Source organism: Hippopotamus amphibius, chromosome 4 (assembly GCF_030028045.1).
Source record: "Hippopotamus amphibius kiboko isolate mHipAmp2 chromosome 4, mHipAmp2.hap2, whole genome shotgun sequence".
In the NCBI taxonomy this organism is placed as follows: Eukaryota; Metazoa; Chordata; class Mammalia; order Artiodactyla; family Hippopotamidae; genus Hippopotamus; species Hippopotamus amphibius.
In genome coordinates this window covers 42,479,789-42,493,928 of record NC_080189.1, presented here as the reverse complement: position 1 = coordinate 42,493,928, position 14,140 = coordinate 42,479,789, and the positions used below count along the sequence as shown (strand labels likewise).

General features: G+C 36.5%; 1 protein-coding gene across 2 annotated transcripts in view; it reads right to left on the bottom strand.

Annotated features, from left to right (window-relative positions):
- MATCAP2 (microtubule associated tyrosine carboxypeptidase 2) overlaps positions 1-14,140 on the bottom strand; it is a 64,988-nt gene that overhangs the window by 34,374 nt on the left and 16,474 nt on the right. For both annotated transcript variants that reach the window (XM_057733588.1, XM_057733589.1), the window contains exon 3: positions 431-574. In XM_057733588.1, coding sequence (XP_057589571.1) covers positions 431-574 — 144 coding nt within the window. The remainder of the gene's footprint in view (positions 1-430; positions 575-14,140) is intronic.

Sequence of the window (14,140 nt, the reverse complement as noted above, 5' to 3'; positions counted from 1 at the left end):
ATACCAAGAACTGAAGTTGCACCTCTGCTATGCTCTCAAATACAGTCCCCAGGCTAGAATGATGTAGAGGAAGGTACAGGAGCCAGAGTCCTGGTTACTGCTGGGCCAAAGCTTATCCTGAGACTGAAATCTAGAAATTGGACATTAATAACTGTGGCAGATCTCTTCATTAATAATTTTCATAAACCAATTCACATAATCCCACAAGGTACATAAAAATGGTAGTAAGAAAAAAGGAAAGAGAAAAAACTGAACATAACAATTCAGTGCAACAAAAACTTAAACTTATATTTAGTGAGAAATCTGGATGACTTATTTAATGAGTAAAATAGTGCTGGGGAAACAAAACCTGCAGATAAAAAAAAACACATGGCACTGACTAAGAGGTAAAATGCTCAGTCAACTCGTCGTGTTCACTCATGAGTCATACCTCACCCATGCAGCCTTCTTTCCTCATGTACTTCCTAACATGACTCCAGATTCGCGTTTTAGACAGCAGGCTACCACCGGTGGCCTGTTCAAATTTTTCATAACTTCCATACTTTTGTAAAGTCAGTTCCATAATATTGATGGACTGTAAAAGAAGCAGAGATAATGAAAGTAAACCGCCTTCTATTACTTTGACATGAGTAATAAGCTAGTTACATTCTTATTTACCATGACCTGTTCTGTGTTTACTGACTTCCAAATTAAATTGCAGCTACAATAACATATTTTTCTAATCCTAAACAGCTTTCACTCATTTTCATACATTTTTACAAACACCTGTGTACGTATTTACTTTACACAGGATAAAGGGGCTCAAGCATTGTACAATTGTTAACATCTAACAGGCTGAGAAGCTAAAGGCAGAGTTCTCAATTTCTCTTGGCTTAAGACCATGTGGTGATTTATGCAGGAGAACATAGAAGATATGTCTCCACACTAAACACTAGAATATAATTACCAATTGAACAAAGAAAAAAATTCCTAATTTTTAAGAACACACAAAAGAATCAACCATTCTTCTGTGATGATCCTATAGAACCTGACATTTTCCTGGGCTACTCTTTGGCAGAACACATAGTCTCAACATTACTAAAAGCACTTTTATCTTTCATTCAGGGCAGGGTACTATGTACTTTTCATTCTTCATAAATTTGTATATCAAAAGCATACAAAAGTTGAGATCTTTCTTTCTAAACACAAATATACAGAAATGAAGACTAAAAAAACTGGTAACAAATCACAGATCATCAGTATCTATGCTAAAGCCATAAAGAAAGGAAAACATAAGGGAGGAAAATGCTCTTCAAAGGTCTTTTAGGAAAAAAGCTAGAAAATTCAAATATATTATATATGAATGGCAATAGAAGCTAGAAAATTCAGATACCTGTTATATTAAGTTTATACTTTCTAGCTGTTGTCAGACTAGTAAAGAGATTAAAAGTACAAGCTCTAGAGTCAGACTACCTGAGCTGACATCCCGATTCTGACACCTTCTGGTTGTGACTCTGTGCAAGTCACTAAACCTGTTACTAAGCCTCCTCATTAGTAAATGGGGATAACAACAATGTCTACTGCATGGTTTTGTTGAGACAATTTAGCCAAACTTTGTAAAGCACAGTGTCAGATGTAAGTAGTCAATACGTGTCTGTTACCACATCATTGTCATCATCAGTATGTTATCACTCATTATAAATACCACCAGTATAGATGACATGCCAACACAAAAACTACAGTAAAACTCATGTAATACAAGTTACAAGTAAACATATATATCTCCACAGGAAAAATACATACTACTGATAAACTAGGCATGAATCATAAAGTTATCATAACAAGAAATGGCTTCAACAGGTCTGCCTGGCTTCTGTTCCCAAAGTTGTTATTAAAAGTTTTGCTATTCAAAATGTGGTCCAAAAGCCAGCAGCACTGGCACTGCCCTGGAAGCTGGTTTCAAATTCAGAATTTTGCCTGCCTCCAAGCTGCATGTATACCGAATCAGAATCTGCATTTTAACAAGATTCTCAGGTGACTTACGTGTACAGTAGAAAGTGAGAAGGATCTCAGAGAACGGGAACACAGCAAATACCCCAGAGGCTAACTTATTTATATGACAACTAGGATAATTAAAAGCCCATTTAGCAGATTAGCTAAGGTATTTGCATACACCAGTCTAATGGTCACTAGTCATCAACATATTAAACAGAGTTAGAAGAATGTGAGAAATTTTGTCTTAATTACACAAGAGACAGAAGTGGTACCTTCTATATCGGACTTACTTATATTTAGACCTGAAAAAAGTTAAAGAAATTTATTATTATAACGTGTTTATAGGTTTTTAAAAGTATGTACTTAATTTAGGATAAAACTAGCTTTTCTAGCATATGATTATTCAGTAGGAAAATGTGGTTATCTGGTTACTATTTATTATAGCAGATATAAAACAGTTTAGAGAATTTAGAAAAAATTAAATACAGGTGATCCTTGTTATCAATAAATGGTACTTAGTAGAAGGCTATTAAGTATTCATATTCATAATAAGTATTCGTTTATATTCATAATAGGAAACAAAGATTCGATTGAAAATATATCCTGAAGAAGTACCCCATTAGGATTTAAAAAAATTACTTTGGCAGTTTAAGAACATTGAGGCAACCTTTATACCTATCAACTAATTATTAGCTACATCAAAGAATGAGTAAAAATAGTGGGAGGTTTTTTTTGGGGGGGATGTAATTTTTCTATCAAAATGATATACAATAGCATATCATTTCTTTCACTGTGTAACTTACATGGCACCATCATCATGGCAACCGTACATGGGAGCTACATGGATGTTCCCAAAAGCTTATCTTAATATGTCATGTTCAGTCATTCTTCACTGAAATGCCCATCCTGTTGTCATCCCTAGATTTTTTTATTAGTTTTTCAACTGGTCCAACCTAGACAAATTTGCCAGTGACCACACAGATCTCCAGTATCCTTCACTGACTTCCCAATCCATCTGCATTAAATAGACCCCAGCATAGAGTCAGAGACAGCAGCTGGATAGGTGAATAAATTCAAGTTTTAGGAGAGAAATCAGCAATGTTCAGTGGTTACTTCATCAGTGAATATTTTTATATTACAATAACTTCTGCTTCCTTATGCAACCTCTTGCAGGCCACAAAAATTTTATAAGTATGATTTCAATTTTGGAAAAAGCAAACAGCAATAAGCAATTTAAAAAGGCACAAGGAGGGCTTCCTAGGTGGTGCAGTGGCTAAGAATCTGCCTGCCAATGCAGAGGACATGGGTTCGATCCCTGCTCCAGGAATATCCCACATGCCACGGAGCAACTAAGCCCAAGTGCCAAAAAAAAAAAAAAAAAAAAAAAAAGGCACAAGGAAGCCTGGAAGGATATACCCAAAGGGTACATGATATGATGTTCATGTTTGGGAAGGGATAATGTGTGGCACTGATATTTAATAATGTGCACTTTACAGAAGTTCTAAAAATTGTTTACAATGTGCAAAAGAAAAAAGTCATTTTTCCAGCTTCACTGAGGTAAGACTGACAAATTAAAATTGTTATATTTAGGTTGTACAATGACGTGTTTAAGGTGTACAATGTGATGACAACGTATGTATACACTGTGGAATGATTACTACAATCAAGTTAATTTACAAATCCATCACCTCACAGTTACCATTTTTTTTTTAATGTGGTGGGACCATCTAAGATCTTAGCAAACTTCAAGTATACAATACAGTATTATTATCTATAATCATGCTGTACATTAGATACCCAGAACTTATTCAGTTTATAACTGAAAGTTGGTATCCTTTGACCCACATCTCCCCACAAGTTGTTTTTTGTTTTTTTTTACAGGAAAAGAGCTCATCCTCTTGCCCTAGAGCTCAGAGACTCAATATCTATATCACTTTGAGAATCAAGCTTTCACACACTTTCACATGGTTAATACTTTTAAGAGGCAATAGGGGCTTCCTAGGTGGCGCAGTGGTTAAGAATCCGCCTGACAATGCAGAGGTCACGGGTTCGATCCCTCAGCTCCAGGAAGATCCCACATGCCATGGAGCAACTAAGCCCGTGTGCCAAAAAAAAAAAAAAAAAAGAGGCAATAAATTTCACGTTAAATCTCTCTTCTCCATTAATATCATCATTTAAGTTAATCAGAAAACTACATCTCCCAATATTACTTGGTGGGAGATTCAAATAAGCAGCAGCTTAATTTTTTTTATTTTTCTCCAATCATCACTTTCTTTTTTCTTTTTCTTTTTTCTTTTTTTTGGCTGTGCCTCGCAGCTTGGGGGATCCTAGCTCCCCGACCAGGGATTGAACCCAGGCCCTCGGCAGTGAAAGTGCAGAGTCCCAACCACTGGACTTCCAGGGAATTCTCCAATCATCACTTTGAATTTGCCACCCAGAATATCCCTTTCCTATCTTCAAATATACCTCAATTTCTTTAACTTTCAATAACATTCAAGTATTAAAGGGAAAAAAAGTCCACTTAAGTTAATTTAACCCAATTTAAAACATAAATCACATATCCAATTAAAGCTCTTTCCTCTCCTCTAGCAGGGCTTGGCCTGAGGCCTAAAGAATGTTCACTGGGAAAAGAAGGCATAATCAGTGATTTGATTCCTCCTCCATTACTCCCCCATTTTCAGGGCCTCTCTTTCCCTTCAGTATATTGATGGCTGGGAGGAAAGAACGAATAATTCCTATATTACTGGTTCAGTTGTGGTCCTCCATCCCTGACTGTAATGCTAGGGCAGGCCTATTATAGCAGGTGCCTCCATTGTACAGCTTACTGACTAGCCTCCTTCCAACAGATTCTATGCAAGAAGTCCCCCTGGAGTGGACCACTACCAAAACTATTTCCATGAAACTTAAAAAGCACAACAGGAACAACCTAAAGATTTAATTTAATCTACGTACTGTACGCCTATTACATGAAATACATGCAGTCAGTTAAAATAATGCTGACAAAAAAAAAATGCTGACAGCTTCTAACAACATGAGAAAATACAGATGTAAATAAAAATGCGCTAACTCAACCATGAACATTAGACATGGGACAAGGAAAACACACTAAAATGTTTTTTCTTTTTCTTTTTTCTTGAAGTATTGTTGATTTACAATGTTGTGTTAGTTTCTGGTGTACAGCAAAGTGATTCAGTTACACATACATATCTGTTTTTTTTCAAATTCTTTTCCTTTATAGTTTATAACAGAACACTGAGTATACTTCCCTGTGCTATACAGTAGGTCCCTGCTGGTTATCTATTTTATATACAGTAGGGAAAACACCCTAAAATGTTAACAGTGGTGACCTAGAGGTGGTGGAATTAAAATAATTATTCTCTTCTCCATATTTCTCTAAGTTTCTGCACTAAACACACATTTCTTTTACAACTGGAAAATATAGAAGTGTTTAAGTGCCCTCCACTTTGGAATCTCCAGGCCTTTCTTTTCACTATCTAGTTATCTTCTGCCACTTGCCACTTAGTCACTGATATCCCTTCTCCAGAGTATTTGTATTTAAAAAGGAAACACATGAAAATATTTAAAAATTCAAAAAATATCTTCTATGGTAGATTTTTAGGCAGAGTGATTGCTGGTAGACAGAGTTGGTATGGCTTACATTCTTGAGGTCTATTGATGGAGCATGCAGCCACCTCCCTTATCCATGTGGAAATCTAGCCCCAATTTATCCATTGACATCAAATATATTCTCTACTTCCTTCCATCTCTAAGAATAACAAATATAAACAGTAAGTGATGCAACATAACATAGTTTCACTAATGTTTTAAAACTCCTGGAACCTGAACATCTTAACATATACATATCCTATTATCTAGGTCTTGGTTCCCTAGTCTGCATGAATCTGACTTTGCACTTTTCCATCTTCTTGCTTGGCCAACTCCTCCATCATTATGTTAGAAAAATACTTTTGAGTTCCATAAGAATAGTTAACAGGTGGGATAATATTTCTTGCAAAAAATGGGTTGAAACAGGCCACCAAACATACTTTTGCCTCTTTAAAAATATTGGACCAAAAAAATTACATTTTTGCTAAATTATGAATCAATATATTATCTTTGCTTATAAATCAATCATTTCTAAATCCTTCCTCCTTATATAAGAGAATATTTTAAAGTTCTGTATATCTTACAGGCATGAAAACAAATTGATTTTCAGAGAACTCAAACCTGAAGCAAAGAGAAAATAAATGCAAAATGAGCAATTGTTCAGTGTGAATGAAATGGTCTTATCTGTCTCCAGATCTGGATGTCATTCATAATGCTACACAAAACAGAACATCAGCATTCTTCACAATGTTACTGCCAGCTCATGACTTTGAAACATTCTTATTCTCTTCTATTAAAACAAGAAGAGTAATCAAATTATTTTCAATAAATGGTGCTGGGACAACTGGATACAAATAAAAGGATAAAACTGAACCCCTACCACACGTCATATACAAAAAATTAATTTAAAATGGATCTGAAACCTAAATGTAAGAGCTAAAGCTATAAGACTCGTAGAAGAAAGCATAGGCATATATTTTCAGGACCCTGGACTGGGCAGTGGTTTCTTAGATATGACACCAAAAGTATAAATAACAAAATAGATAAATTGGATTTCATCCAAATTAAGAGCTTTTATGCTTCAAAGGACACCATCAAGAAAGTGAAAAGACAACCCACAGAATGGGAGAAAATGTCTGCAAATTTCATATCTGAAAAGTGACATATCTAAATATATAAAGAACTCCTACAACTCAATAATAAAACCACAAAAAATCCAATTAAAAAATGCACAAAAGATCCAAATAGTTCCACAAAGAAGATATACAAATGGCCACTAGGCACATGGAAGATGCTTAACATCATTAGTCATCAGAGATACCACTTCATACCCACTAGGATGGATATAAAAACAAAAACAAGAATTGACAAAAAGTTGACAACAATGTGGAGAAACTGGTACTCATATATGGCTGGTGGGAATGTAAAACGATGCAATCACTTTGGAAAAGAGTCTTCCTTGAAAGGTTAGACACGGAATTCTGATATGGCCCACTACTTATATGATCTATGATCTCCTACTATATGACCAACTACCACATGACCTACTAGGTATATACCCAAGATACCTAAACACACGTCCACACAAATGTTCACAGCAGCATTGTTCATAACAGCCAAAAAGTGGGAACAACCCAAATGTGTATCAACTGATGAATGGATAAATAAAATGTATTATATACATACATGGAATATTATTTCAACAATAAAAATAGTGGTACATGCTATGATATGGATTAATCTTGAAAACATGCTAAGTAAAAGAAGGTAGTCATGATGGACCACATATTGTATGACTCCATTTATATGACAAGTCCAAAACAGAAAAATCCATACAGACAAAGTATCAATAGATTGATGGTTGTCTGGAGCTGGAGGGGGGCCGGGGGGTTGGTGACGAATGGTGAGTCACTTCTAATGAATACAGGGTTTCCTTTTGGGGGTGATGAAACTCCTCAAATTTGATAGTAGTAACGATTGCATAATCCTAAATATACTGACAATCACTTAACTGTACACTTTAGATGGGTGAACTACGTGGCATGTGAATTATATCCTCATAAAGCCATCATTTAAAAAAGGAATAGTAATCAAACAGTACAGTGTAATATTTAAACCACTAATTCAGAAAAGGAAAAATCTCTATATAAAACTTACAGCACTGTCTTGTATGATATAACAAACTTTCCGAAAAATCTTAACATTGTTGAATGATCTATTTTGGGTCACTTGTTGATTCTGTTTGCTGTTTAGCAATTTGGAAATCTGACCATCAATCACAAGCCACTTCCACAGTCATGTGCTAAAAACCCTTTTCAAATGCAGTTTTCACTCAATGAAAAACTATATACAATAGGGATACTAATACGATATGAGTCTGGGTGATAGAGTGAAAGACTAGAAGTCAAAAGATCTGGTTTTACGTTGGTGCCCTACCTTTTACTGACTGTGTGATCTTAGGTATGTCATTTTACCTTTCTCAGGTTTAGTTTCTTCAATGGCAAAATGGAGATGAAAATCTTTGCCCTACTTACCTCACAGGATTGGTGTGAGGATGAAATCAGAGATAGAGACAGAGTGTGGAAGAGAGGAGGGAGGGGGAGAGAGAAAAAGAAACAATGAATGTGCTTTATAGTCTATTTTCCAAATGACTGTATACAGTATTTAAGGTAATTGATTTGATCTCTATTCAATCCCAACCCTCTCTTCATTCCTTTTCTTTTTAGTAAATTCTAACATTTAGAACTCTGACCCCCTTCACTCCCCAAATACTGAATAAACCCTAGCAGATCACACTGTCCTTTTCTTTAGGCTAGTGTTTTCCAAACTATGTTTTGTTTGTTTCTGGAATAGTGGTTGAAAAGATACTATTTTTAAAAGGGTTCCATGGCCAAATGCATTTGGATTAAACAAAGTTAAGACTCTAAGCCTTTATTATGATACTACATGTAGTGAACATAACATTTTGTGTTTCCTACCTTATATGGCACTCTTTCTCATGCAGTATTCCTCAAAACAGTTTGAAAATGCTTATTTCAGACAAGGATGAGGTACACACACATTCTGGTACTTTAAGATTCTCAGAATGAAATACAAAATTCAAAATACTGAATGTATTCTTCAATGGTGGCTATTTCTTCTTGGTAGCAAACCGGGTATATGAAGATTTATATTACTCAATCAGGTCTATAGACCTCCATTTAAGGTGCTGTAGCCACAAACTGATGGGACACTAGAGCTGTTGTTACACACTCAAATACCTTCAGCTGCAAGCAGAAACCTCTGTGTAAAGCTATTGAGTATATGACATCCGGCAGAGGAAACAGAAGAGCATCCTTATATACCAAGGTTTTAAAAAACACTGAGCTGACCCCCCACCCCCACCCCCACAAAAACAGATGTGCAAGCTGAACTGGACCCTTGAGCCACAAATTTGGATCCACCGTTTGTAGAGTACTTCACTAAATTTCTAGCATACCATTAATAAGGATCATTCATTTATTCATCTTTATGGTTAACTTTCTTTGTGCCAGTCACTGCTTTTATTTTTGTATTTTAGAATCTAAGACCCTGTCTAACCATTAAACTGACAAAAATTACATTGAAATTAACATAATTTAATAATACTCTGTTGGATATACGAATAAAGTGTTGTGAAAACACAGAGAAAGGTAAACTGAAGTAGAGAAACTAGACGGCATTCCAGGTAAAAGGGGATATTATTGTCAAAAGCATACACAAAGCAAAGAAAGTGAAATACAGAGTTCCTAGGCTTCCAGCCTAGGCATCAAGGAGACTCATTTATTTAGTGCCAGGAGCTCTGCTAGATACTGGGAACAGCTGAAATAAATAAAATACACTTTTATAAAAGAGGTTAGTCTAGTGGTAAAGGCAAAAAAAGAAACTTAAGGACAATAACAGGGTGATAAATGTCATGATAGATAATTTGCACAAGATGCTGTGGGAGTATAGAGTTGACTTTGGAAACCTAAGCATGAGCCAGATCATGAAAGATGAAAGGCCTGTAGGCCATGATAAAGATTTTGGACTTTATCTTGAATTATGAGGAGCTCTAAAGTTTTGCAGGAAGGGAAGTGACACAATCAGATTTGTACCTTAGACACTGACAGCAACATGGAGGGCAGGAGAAAATGAAGCAAAAATAGTGTTGCCAGTAATTCAATTTTCTATAAGATGGATTGCAAACTATGACTAGCTTATAATAAAGAGAAAAATGTTTCAATAAATTATATTCTACATATGCAGAACCCAGGAAATAGATTCAAGAAATGAGTCTGCCTTTAATGACAGAACAAGTGAAAGAACACAGTAGGACAAAGAAAAATGTCACCTGTAGCCTTCCCCCCATTCCCTTCTCCTCCTTCTGCATGTTTATATCTTCAGGGTTGGGGGTAGTCTGGATGTATACAGTGGGAAAGTGAGAGGGTAATTGCTACCAGGAGACGATATTTATAAATAGCTTATTACTGCAAACTCTTTTTTTCATTACCTACAAAGAAGCAGCAGATATTCAAGCTGTTTTGGAGGAAAGACCCTGTTAAGATAAGAACCTGAGAATGCACGTTAGGCAAGTTTTCAAAGGCAAATCAATGAAGTGTTGTCTCAATGAGTCATAAAGGTCATACCTTCTTTCAAGGACATACAATCTGATTGGGGTGTTTCCATCTCTGACTGTAAGAAAATCTTCCTTGCTATTAGGTTAAGAAATGACCTCGCTTCTTCAATCTAGTACACAAAACTACTATGGGATATACTAAACTCAAAATCATCTTAGAGCTTTAATGTATCTGGGAAAAGTCTGTGATCTGTTAAACAAAAAAATCATGTCACCTAGGGAGAAGTATAGTTTAAAGAAGGCTTGCTTTTCCCTGCCCTTCACTATTTGGACAGCTTGAGGTCTACAGAGACGAAATACATTATAGTAGTACAATTAAAACTTAGCCTTAAAGAAATTTTATATTAAGACATACTGCTATCAGTGAAGGTATTTGCCTTCCAATTGTGTTATTTCTATCAAAAAAGGAAAATGAACACTTGCCTTGCTTTAGAATACAATGTGATTTTATATATTCATTATGATGCATTTTAATATAACAATGAATTACCTATTCCATTTTCACTATAAACTCTAAAAGCAAGACATTATTTTCTGAGGACCACATTTAAAAGTCTTTATGTTATGCTATCATTGGCCTCAATAAAACAGAGTTTACGTTTAATAGATCTGATGAGTCAGAGGTGGCAAACCGGTGTGGGAAGACATTCAGGAACCTTTCTGAAACCTTGAAAATGTTAAAGTATGTGGGCCGAGCGATGGGATTCAGAATGTCCTGCTTGAGCAGTGGAGGAACTGAGGGTGCGGGGCGTGGAGACTAATATCACCCTGTTTGGCCCTGAAGGATGGCTGGTTAGCCAAAGACGGGTAAGATTCCTCAGAGGAGGAACAACCTAAGACAGGCACAGCCGCAGAGGGGCCAACAGGGGTGGTGCATAGAGCCTTCCTTATATCACCCTGTTTGGCCCTAGAGGATGACTGGTTAGCCAGAGACGGGTAAGATTCCTCAAGGGAGGAACAACCTAAGACAGGCACAGTCGCAGAGGGGCCAACAGGGGTGGGGCACAGACCCCCAATATCTGAGAGAGGTCTCCTGCCCCCAGGGCTGTTTTGCTCTCCAGGCCCAGCTCAAATCCACACCTGCTCAACTCGGACCCAGGAAGCAAACAAAGATAATTGCCTCAGTCATGTGAGGCCCTTGATTGTTTATGGGTGTAACCTGAGAATGTTAGCCCACGAACTTAATAAAAGCAACCTGGGATGAGTCAGCAGGGCTCTTGATCCGAGAGGTCTTGAGCCCCCCGGTCCCACTTTTCTCTTCAGTCTGTGTTTGTGTCTTCTTCAAGCTTGCGGCACCCGTCACTCACCTCGAGTCGCCGAGCTGGTCTCGGCAAACCGGCAACCCAAGGGATGAACGTGGCCCACAAACAGGTTTTCATTCGTCTGAACAACCTTTGTTTGAATTTTCTGTCAACATTTACAAATTAGAAGACTTTGTATAAAATTCAGGTTATCTACCTTCTCTTAAAAATTCTGAGGACATGATAACACTTGACCCAAACTGTAGCCCAAGTTAAATAACTGCTGTCTGGTTTCCAGTTTCATACTATGCCCAGCCAGCTCCCTGCAATCATTTATGATCCCTGCTCAGATCCTATAGGCATGTGACCCCTGAGATATCCTAGCTGTATAAAGTTTGCTAACCAGGAAGAAAACCAGAATTTATTTCCTAACATAATGAAGTTGGTCCATCTAGGTACTTACTTTGAATATCTGAACTCTATAAATGAAAACGCAATGCTATGTCACAGAAAGTTATGCGTTACATTGTTTCAATGCAGGAAAAAAGTTTCTGTCAGAGTTCTTTTCTCTAAATATCTCTAAGATTTTATAATAACTTTATCAAGTTAACTTTGATAGCATGGACCATTAACTTCCAATCAGTAATAAAGGAATTTAGGATACTCTGGACTTCCCTGGTGGCACAGTGGTTAAGAATCCACCTGCCAATGTAGGGGACACAGATTTGATCCCTCATCCGGGAAGATCCCACAATGCCGAGGAGCAACCAAGCCTGTGCACCATAACTATTGAAGCCTGTGTGCCCGAGAGCCTGCGTGCCGCAACTATTGACCCTGCGTGCTGCAACTACTGAAGCCTGTGTGCACAGAGCCCATGCTCCGTAACAAGAGAAGCCATTGCAATGAGAAGCCCACCCACCTCAACGAAGAGTAGCCCCCGCTCATCCCAACTAGAGAAAGCCCAAGTGCAGCAACAAAGACCCAACGCAGGAAAAAAGAAATTCAGGATATTCTAATTACATAAGTAGGACAGTTTTTTTAGTTAAGTAGATGTATGATATATTAATATCAAATAATAGCCTAACAAATAACATGGTTAAGATGGAAATGGCCTTTTTGAGGGATGTCAAATACCTTTAAAAAATGAACTTTTTCTTGCAGCTGGCTTTCTCAACTATACTGTTTCACTTTGGACATATCTTTTTATAAGAAATCAAGTTTATGTCACTCAATAAGACAATATGCTTGAATTTGATAAAATTATGACTGTACTCTGTCTCCAAGCTGTTGGAACCCTTGCTTGCTCTGAGTCATACAGTGCCTTTCCTGATGACTACTCTCCTTCCCAGAAGGTGCCTTGTCTGTACTTTCCCCTCAAGATGCTACTAGACTGTCGGGCACAAGAGCTAATTTTGCAAACTAATAATGTTAATGTGTAATACCTCAGTACTAAGTTTCAGTTTCTCACATTGGGGGAGAATAGACAGGTTGCCAGAGAGTCATAAGCAATTTATATTTTTCTCTATTACAATAAAGATATATTGTGAAGTTTAATGTAACATTCACATGAATTTAAGATAAAACAGATATGCTCACACCCTGATTTCCTTGGTTATTCTTTATATTTCTGCTGTTAGGTTACAGTCTTAGTAACCTTAGTTTGAAAAGCATTCTCCTAAATTATCAAATTCAGTGTACACTGTAGAAAGAACTGCATTGAAGTGTTTTTTTTCCACTAGGTTTTATGCTTAGAGAAACAAATTTCACTTAATTTGGGAAGTTAACTTTAACAAACCAAAATATTTGTCAATTACATTGAGTTAACAAAGCACTGCTATCTAAAGTAAAAGAATTTTCAGTTAACACAGCTGGCAGAAACTCTGAGCTTTTCTGTGATTAACATGTAATGTGGAATCCCAACTGATGGACATTCTACAGATTACAAATGGTCAAGGTCATCAAAAAGGAAAATCTGAGAAACTGTGCCAGCCAAGAGGAGCCTAAGGAGACAGGACTACTAAATGTAATGTGATATCCTATATAGGACACCAAATGGACAAAATACATAGGGAAAAACTGAGGCAATTTGAATAAAGTATGGACCTTAATAATTATATATATATTTAATATTAATAAACTTATGTCAATTTAATATAATTTATATTAATATCTACTTAATAAGGTATCAACATTGGTTGTTGTGACAAATATATGATACTAATGTAAGATGCTAATAATAGGGGAAACTGGGTGTGGGGTATAAGGGAACTCACTGTATTACTTTAGCAAATTTTCTGTAGACCTACAACTATTAAAAAATAAAAAATTTAAGAAAAAAACATGTAATGTGGAAGGATAGCTAAATGTTTTTACAAAATACATGACAACTGGATACATGATATGACATGAAATGGAATCTTGATTTGATCAGCCATATAATTTTGGCGCCTGGAACTTAGGAGAGATGTGTATGGTCCTTAAAAAGGCTCTCAAGGATCATTTAGTCTATTTCCCTCAATACATATATGAGGAAAATGAGGCAGACGCTGTGCAATGTTTACATGAGCATATAGTATGGGAACAAAAATAAAAATAGAAACAGACATTCTGCACCATATTGTGCAAGGGAAACCTTAGAGATTGAGTCCATCTCTCTCTTACAGAGCAGGAGTCCTAAAAATCA